At 39.7% G+C, this 9468-nt stretch overlaps 1 protein-coding gene across 1 annotated transcript; it reads right to left on the reverse strand.

Annotated features, from left to right (window-relative positions):
- Window positions 1-302: 302 nt before the first annotated feature.
- Window positions 303-1244, reverse strand: LOC147357948 (olfactory receptor 52H1-like). The gene has a single exon (XM_086342002.1). It carries the CDS (start codon window positions 1242-1244, stop codon window positions 303-305), a length of 942 nt encoding a protein of 313 aa, XP_086198128.1.
- Window positions 1245-9468: the final 8224 nt, after the last annotated feature.

The following is a 9468-nucleotide window of genomic DNA, read 5'->3' on the forward strand; positions in this document are numbered from 1 at the left end:
ATCAAATCTCAAAATCAGGAATAGGAAATATATAAACCTTACTCTTACTGCTGTTCTGTACCCATCATTAGTTTCTCCATACAAGTAGTGAGAAAAGCTAAATCAAGAAAATCTTTGATTTTCTAGAAGTCCCAAAGACTTTATTTCTCCCCTCTCCCTCATGCTTATACTTTTATTACATGAGTAGAACTCTAAAATTTCAAGTAAATAGTAGATACAACTTTATTTTATGTCTTCCAATGTTATGCAAAATTTTATCTTATCAGTATTACCTAAATTTCTCCTTCAGTGATGCTTCCCACTCATTGTGTCTTCTTCAAAGTAAAGAGGAGAACAAATTTGTCCTGAATCTTCTTGGTCTTCACTCCATACACTACAGGATTTAGAGCAGGAGGGATGGCCACATAGAAGTTGGCAAATAAGATGAGCATATTTCGAGGTACACTGTGCCCAAAGCGATGGGCGAGGATGGAAAAGGCAGCAGGTGTGTAAAAGATGAGGATGACACAGACATGTGAACCACAGGTGCCGAGTGCCTTTTGGCGGGCACCCTGGGATGAGAGATGAAAGACAGCACGGAGGATGAAGATATAGGAGACAGCAATAAAGATCACATCTGAAGCAACAGTCATGACAGGCACTGAAAATCCATACCAGATGTTGATGGAGATGTCAGTGGAGGAAAGCCTAGCAACACCTATATGCTCACAGTATGTGTGGGGGATGATTCGTGTTCCACAGAAAGGCAACCGCTTCAGCAGAAAGACATCTGGCAAGATGACCGAGAAACTCCTCACAACAATGACCACCACAAGCTTGATAATCACCTGAGGAGCTAGGATGCTGGTGTATCTCAAGGGGAAGCAGATAGCCACATAGCGATCCAGTGCCATAGTCAGCAGGATGGCTGAGTCTACTACAAAGCTGAAGTGGAGGAAGAACATTTGGGCGAGACAACCAGTGAAAGTTATTTCCTGGGAGCCAAGCCAGAGGTTACTGAGCAGTTTGGGTACCGTGTCAGTAGACAAGATGAGGTCCGTGGTGGCCAGCAGAGAGAGGAAGAAAAACATGGGCTCATGGAGGCTGTCCTCAACAACAATGAGGTAGAGGAGAGTACCATTGCCCACAATAGCCAGACCATAGATGACACAAAAGGGAATCCCGATCCAGACGTGAAACTTCTCCAGGCCAGGTATTCCAGCAAGGATAAAGGAACCAGGATTGTAACAGCTCAAGTTATACATGGTCTTTTCAGTCTGGGATGCACTGGTTTTTGAGCCCTGAGGACAAATCAGCTGTCAGAATATATCATGAAAGTTAACAATTCCACTCTGGTGGTGAGCACTCTGGTGGTGAGCTGTTGAGGACAGCAGCTGTCACATTCAGCATTCCTCTATGAGAAGTACCTTCTCCCCTGGATGAACTAGCATCTATAGAATTGACTTGTTATTGCCCCCTTTGCTTTGCCGTTGGCCCCACTTCATTTCTTTATGCATTTGTTAATAAACCATGTGAAATAGTTATTTTTGTAGGTCAGCAATTTCATATGATTAAACCTAAATAATCATGCCCCTTTAACCAATGGAGAATATTTAGGATAGGCATAGGTTCAAATGAAGAAATAAGTTATATATGAGGAGGAAGAAGGAGACATGTATGAGGGAGACAGAGAGGAAGAGAGAGAAAAAAATAGAAAAATATTAAAATTATTAAATGGGATGTGACAAGACAAAAAGGGAGTAATTGACCTGTAAGGAGTAAATATTATGTCTTAGACACTGGGTTTGATAAAATAAGCTGAGGTATTTTAATAAAGTAGCAGAAAAATAATGACAGGGGTGAAGAAAAAGAAAGGACATATTCCAGTGTGTGTGTACTATGGGAGGTTTGTTACACAGAGATTGAAATACAGTTCAGATTAAGGTATGCTTACTGGGATGTGAATATTAAGAAAAGGGATGGGGACTCAGTCATGTCTGACTCTTTGCTACCCCATAAACTGTAGCCCACCAGGCTCCACTGTCCATGGGATTATCCCAGCAAGAATACTGGACCAGGTTGCCATTACCTACTCCAAAGGATCTTCCCAAACCGGGGATCAAACTTGAGTCTCCTATATCTCTTGCATTGGCAGGCAGATTCTTTACCACTGTGCCACCTGGGAAGCCCATAAGAGAAGGCTTCTGTCAGGAAATGCACAAGATAAGTGAGCAACATTTCTGTGACTCAGAGAGCAGTGAGCTCAGAGGATAATTTATGACTTCAGGGGCAATGCCCTAAGCTTTGGAGGATCTGCTTCCTAACATAAACTGGGGAGACACCTCTGCTCATCTGTGGTCTGGGAATGCCTCCATACTAGATATCAGCCAGAGTGATTTAACCTAGGCAAAGTCAAGTGGAGTATATTTTCACCTCCAAGAGATGAACTAAAGACTAATAAAGTTTTGATCAGTGTTTTCATTTTCTAATCTGCCAGTACTTGAACTGCAAATCCATCTTTGGGAATCTTCAGTTCACCCATATAGAGCCGGCCTTTAAGATGACTTTTGTATTGGAAATATCCCTCGAGTTTTAACTTTATTCTGTGATCTATTTTATAAAGTACTTTTGAAAAGAGAATCAGAACACTGTTACCAGGAAGCACAGCATCAGAAAGACCCAGCACAACATGAGCCATCTTTAGGCCAGTTTCGGAGAGGTTTAGTTCTTATACTCTGTCACATATTTACAAAGTCATTCAAAAAGTTTTTAAGGAAGGAAGTGGATTTTGTGGACAAGCTATAACAGCTCTGTATCACTGAATTTGTCAGTTTTCTAGAGTTTTGTGGGCAAGGAGGCAGAAGTGGATTGAGCCATGTAGAATTTTGAGATATCTCTTTCCTACTCCTGCTCAAAGCTTTATATAGTGAGCTTCTCATAAGGGATGGTTTTGGTTGTTGCAAGAGCCCTGGATTAGCCTAAGTGAACAAAGTAACTACTTAGGAGGAATGTAACTAGTCCCCACTGTCCAAAGACAGCTCTCTGCCACTTAAATATATTCTATTTTTTTTAAGGCTGCTTTACTTAAAACAATAATAATAATAATTTCATTTATTTTTCACTGTGCTGGGTGTTTGTTGCTGCATGGGCTTTTCTCTAGTTATGGAGAGCAGAGGCTGCTCTCTAGTTTCGGCCTGTGGGTTTCTCATTGCTATGGCTTCTCTTTTTGTGGAGCATGGGCTCTAGGTTGTGTGGGCTTCAGCAGTTGCCGCAGATGAGCTCAATAGTGACAGCTCCTGGGCTCTAGAGCACAGACTGAATAGTTGTGGTACATGGGCATGTGGAATCTTCCCAGACCTCCTGCGTTGCAGGTGGATTCTTTACCACTAAGCCACCAGGGAAGCCCTAGAATACATATTCTAAATTACTCCTCCAGATCTAATGCAGACTGAACTCCTACAGGCACTGAACTTTTTAGAATAAAGAAAACAACAGACCTTGCAAAATCCTCCCTTAAAAAGATGGTGACATCATCTCTTGTAGCATGAAAAATAAATAGACCAAGAAAGCTCAAAAATGTAACTGTAAATTTAAGCTAGATTGCAACTCAGTCCTTTGGAGGATAAATTCACTGCCTCCTGAAAAGAAGCACATTTCCTCAGGGTCACAGGGAAAAAAAAATATAATAAAAGGAGAAAATAAACCCCTAATCATTAAAACTACAAAAGGGAGTCAAAAAAGAAACATCCAAACCAGTCTGCTGCCTTAGTCAAAATCATTTGACTGACCTCAGCCTTTTACCCAGAGAGCTCTTCTTTGCTTATGAATCCTCTGCCATTACCGGTCACAGTACTTGGGAACATCTTCCTCCCAGAGTCATGTCCTCCAGGGCACAGCCTCTACTTGGACGCTAAATAAACTCAAGGCTATGTTATTTGATAAAATCAGAGAGCCAGTGTAACATTTTTCTTCTTTCTAGTTAATTATAGTTTTCAACTCACCAAACTCTGTCTTCTGTCTCTTGCTTCACAGAAATAGTAGGAAGTTTCAATTTAAAGGAAGAAAGCAACATTTTAGGCTGGAAGAGATTCTGAAAGAGATGAAAGAAAACACTTATGCATTTTCTTATATCCCCAGGAGACAGAACATAAGTTATATCCCCTCCATTTCCCATTCCCAGGCAAGGAATAGAATCAAACGTATTAACTTCTCTCCCTTGAGATGGAATGAAGTTTGATGGTTTCAATACGCTGTGGATATTGGATCCCTGAGAGATTCAGTCTAAAAAATTCAGTCTGTTGAGACAGAATTCTCATAGGCCTAAGAATGTTCCTGTACTTTTGGCTTTCATTAATTAGTCTAGTTGTATAAACTTGGATAAATATTGTAGGTTTGCACTTAAAAGCTTCCCTGATGGCTCAGTTGGTAGAGTCTACCTGCAATGTGGGAGACCTAGGTTCAATCCCTGGGTGGGGAAGATCCCCAGCAGAAGGAAATGGCAACCCACTTCAGTATTCTTGTCTGGGAAATTCCACAGACAGAGGACCCTGGTGGGCTGCAGTCCATGGGGTCACAAAGAGTCAGACACAAATGAGTGACTAACACTTTCACTTTTCTTTACACTTAAAATTTTCTAGTCTTGATATTGGAATATAAGTGCTCCAACTTTTTCTTCCAAAAATTTTTAACCATTCCTGGCACTTTGCATTACCATGATAGCTTTAAAAGCAATTTCTGAACTTACAAGAACACATACACACACACTCTGAGTTTTTATCTTGAATGCATGGAATCTGTACATTCATATGGAACTACTTTATATGTTTATAATACTGTATATTTGTATTATAAGTAGTATAAATATGATATATGACTGAATCAATGTAGTCTTTTGATTTCCTCAATAATGGGTTAAGATGTCCATATGTTCTTAAAAAATACAAATACCCTTTTTTTGGTTGGATGTGGAATACCTTTTTCCTACTTGCTAAAACAAATTTGTGCTTAAAATAGCACAAATTTACTATCTTATAGTTTTGTAATTCAAAATTCTTGCATATGTGTCACTGGGCCAAAATCAAGGGATTAAGATGACTGTGTTCCATTCTGAAAGTTCTAGAAGGTAATCTGTTCACTAGCTTTTTCTAGCATCTAGTCCCTTTCCTCCATCTTCAAAGCCAGCAATGTTCCATATTCACACTTCACTCTGACTTTTCTCTTCTGCCTTCCTCTTCTTTTTGATGATAGCCTTTCTGGTGAAGGTGACATGATATCTCATTGCAGTTTTAATTTACATTTCTCTGATGACTAGCAATGTTGAACACCTTTTCATGTGCCTATTGGCCATCTGTATATCTTCTGAAACATGTCTCTTGAGGCTTTGTGCTCAGTTTTTTTTTTACATGTAATTTATTTTTAATTGGAGGATAATTGCTTTACAATGTTGTGTTGGTTTCTGCCACACATCAATATGTATCAGCCATAGATATATACGTGTCTCTTCCTCCCCCCACCTCGCTTGAATCTCCCTCCCACCTCTCACTCCATACCACCCCCTAAGGTTATCACAGAGCACCTGGTTTGTGCTCCTCTCATCATACAGCACATTCCCAGTAGCTTTCTGTTTTACATATGGTAATGTGTATGTGTCAATGTCACTTGCAATTCATCCCACTCTCTCCCTCCCTAGTGTCCATAAGTCTGTTCTCTCTGTGTCTCCTTTGCTGCCCTGAAAATAGTTTCAGCCTACCTTTAAATTGGATTGTTTTGATACTGAGTTGTGTGAGCTGCTTATATTAATATTAATACATTTTGGATATTAACACCTTATCAGACATATAATTTGTAAAAATCTTCTTTCATTTCTAGGTTGTATTTCATTTTGTCAATAGTTCCCTTTGCTACAAAAAGTTTTAAGTTAGGTCCCATTTGTTTATTTTTGCTTTTTTTTCTTTGACTTAGGAGTGCTCAGTAGCTCAGTCGTGTGATCCCCATGGACTCTAGCCTGACAGATGCCTCTGTCCATGAAATTTTCCAATTAAGAATACTGGAGAGGGTTGCCATTTCCTACTTCAAGGGATCTTCCCCACCCAGGGATTGAACCCACATCTCCTGCATTGCAGGAAGATTCTTTACCACTGCGCCACCTGGGAAGCTCCAGAACAGATTCCCCCAAAATATCGCTACAATTTGTCAGTGTTCTGCCTATGTTTTTTTCTGATATTTTTATGGTTTCAAGTCTTATTGTTAGTCTTTAATCCATTATGAGTTTATTTTTGTATATGAGAAAGTGTTCTAATTTCATTCTTTTATATGTAAGCTGTCCAGTTTTTCCCAGCACCACTTATTGAAGAGACTGCTTTTTTCTCCATTGTATATGCTTGCCTCTTTGCCATAGATTAATTGACCACAGTGCCAGGAATTATTTTGGGCAATCAGTTATGACCTTGGCAATCAGTTATATCCCATTGATAGGTGTATCTCCTATTGTGCAGAAATGTTATGTTCTCATCCACAGAAATGGCAATATTTGATTTACCTGTGGGATTATGGAAGGTCACGTGAACTATGGTAAAATTATAGGGTTGGGTTGGGTTGGGTTAGGGTGGGCTTCTCTTGTGGCTCAGCTCATAAAGAATCTATCTGCAATGTGGGAGACCTTGGTTTGATCCCTGGGTTGGGAAGATCCCCTGAAGAAAGGAAAGGCTACCCCCTCCATGGATTGTGAAGTCCATGGGCTCACAAAGAGTCGGACAGGACTGAGCAACTTTCACTTTCACTTTTGGATTAGAGCGATGATGTAGTTTTATTTGAGACATTTTGAATGGGCTCTATAGAATAACTTCAGTGCAAAGACAATGTTTGTTGTGTTGGGAGGGAAAACATGGGTCTCAAAACATGAGACCAACTAGAAAATGAAAAATTCTGAAAGATGCTGAGAACAAGGTGGCTTGATAATACTGTGATGTCTCCTTATCCCAGTAGCATTACACATCTGTTAGCTCTGAAATGATTTTTTAAAAATTCACAATATTAAATATAAGCAAAGGAATCAGCACTATAATCTATTTTTTTCCAGATTATGGTGAAGTAGTGAACTGGTGAAAGAAAGGATGAACCAAGTTCCTGGTCACTCCCCATAAAAACGATCACATCATCAGCACATAGTGTCGGGCTTCCCTCTCCCTACCCACACTTAGAAATGGAGTCTTCTCCTAAGGTTTTCTCCATCACATGAATCCCACAGACACCCTCCGGGGCAGCATGCCTCACCATTAAACACTCATAGTATGTCTGTCAAATCAGGAGTTCAAAATACTCTCTTCTGTTCCTTTGGGAAAGTTTCTGGCTACTTCAGAGTCAAGGTCTCACCCCTGGAGAAAACAAAAATTGATCCCCACACTGTTGAGTTTTACTTCTACTCCATTTATGCACTTGAACTGTCTTCTTGGAAACCCTTGGAAAGGGAAGAGTGGATGCCTGACCTTGGAGGCAGAGAAATGTGCTCGTGTCCCAGTTACCTTTGGGTGATTTGAGATAATCTTTACCTGTCAGAAAGACAGTTTTCTTTTCAAAATGAAATCATTAACCTCTCCCTCTCTTCCTCCTTGAGATAATATGAAATGATATGAAATGATAAATTTAATAAAACTTTGGTACCTAAAAAACTTAATTTGTGGAATCACTGCATAGATATGTGTTCCCAGGAAGATGTCAGAATGTGATGTAGCTGGATCAGGATCCTGGGTGTTTGTGACATATCTGATATGAGAACAAAGTCTAGAGTCTCCAAGTCTTCAAAGGCTGCTCCCTTATAGGGAGGTTCTCAGAACAGCATGATATTTCATGATCTCTGGGAATAATTAGAAACCACTGGAAAAGAAGACATTATGAACACTAAATGAATAGGGGACTGCATCTCATGTGTTTGTAAAGAGTCTGATGCTGACACATTTGGTGTGCAAATTCACACCAAATGGTACTTTTCCATTCTGGTGCCTAAATTATGTGGCTAAGATGAATCAACTCTTTGCAGCAAGGACAAAATATTCCTTAAGATTCAAGTCTGTTTTTGGGAATCTAAACAGAAAGATAATAAAAAACTGTATCTCTTTTATTCCCAGAGCAGAAAGTTAAATATAAAGGAGTTGTCTCTAATTCTAGGTGCTTCACAGGTAAAGACTCAACTTTCACATGATAAACCAGTTCAGTTCAGTTCAGTTGAGTCATTCAGTCATGTCCGACTCTTTGGGACCCCATGAATCGCAGCACACCAGGCCTCCCTGTCCATCACAAACTCCTGTAGTTCACTCAGACTCACGCTCATCGAGTAAGTGATGCCATCCAGCCATCTCATCCTCTGTCATCCCCTTCTCCTCCTGCCCCCAATCCCTCCCAACATCAGACTCTTTTCCAATGAGTCAACTCTTCGCATGAGGTGGCCAGAGTACTGGAGTTTCAGCTTTAGCATCATTCCTTCCAAAGAAATCCCAGGGCTGATCTCCTTCAGAATGGACTGATTGGATCTCCTTGCAGTCCAAGGGACTCTCAAGAGTCTTCTCCAACACCACAGTTCAAAAGCATCAATTCTTCAGCGCTCAGCCTTCTTCACAGTCCAACTCTCACATCCATACATGACCACAGGAAAAACCATAACCTTGACTAGACAGACCTTTGTTGGCAAAGTAATGTCTAGCACATACTAAATATGGGAACCTGAGTTACATAGTTACACACAGTGTGAGTTAAATTTATGAAGTCACAGGCTTTTGATACTGCAATATCTTATTCCTAATACTGGTCCTGACCCAAACTCTTCAACTTCCTATGACCAAAATTCTCTACCATAGAATGTGGTCCTTTCAAAGTTTACAGAACAATCTAGCCATGATTTGTGAACAGAAATCTAAGCTAAATATATACTCTGTTTTTCTGCCTTGAGCATTGTTTTATCTTAATTGCCCACCAGATAACTCTATTAGCTTTAAATTATTTTACCAGTATAAAAGGACCATCTCTGGCTTCCCATATGTAGCTTTTCATGATGCCATTCACATCCAACTGAGAAAAAAGAAAATATGAGTCAAAAAATGATAGGTGCCCCCACTTAAAAAGCTTATTTACATCCCCATCAGCCCTTGATTGTGGAAATAGAGATGGTTTCAATGTGAGAGCCAGAAAGTAAAGACAAGAATGAGCCCAATCATACCAGAATGTGATATTGTCGGATTTCTAAAAAGGTAAAAAATCTCCAACCTCTGTGGAAGCACAAGGCTTCTAGTATATGGAAATGAGACATATTTATGGGAAAAACAAGGCTATAATTCTGGTGACCTAAGAGATGATTTGAATAATTCATGATTCTATCATTTATTAAACAAAATTGAAGTGATATACAAATTTTGTGCTGAGCATTAAACCAGGCTTTTGAGAATCAAAGATGAATATATAATCCTAATATAATTCTAATATTCCTCAAGCTATTCATAT

Source organism: Bos grunniens, chromosome 15 (genome assembly GCF_055505025.1).
Source record: "Bos grunniens cultivar Pamir isolate PY7600 chromosome 15, Bosgru_T2T1.0, whole genome shotgun sequence".
NCBI classification, from domain to species: Eukaryota; Metazoa; Chordata; class Mammalia; order Artiodactyla; family Bovidae; genus Bos; species Bos grunniens.

Coding starts and splice junctions, on each gene's coding strand:
- LOC147357948 (XM_086342002.1), bottom strand. CDS start 1,244: ATGTATAACTTGAGCTGTTACAATCCTGGTTCCTTTATCCTTGCTGGA.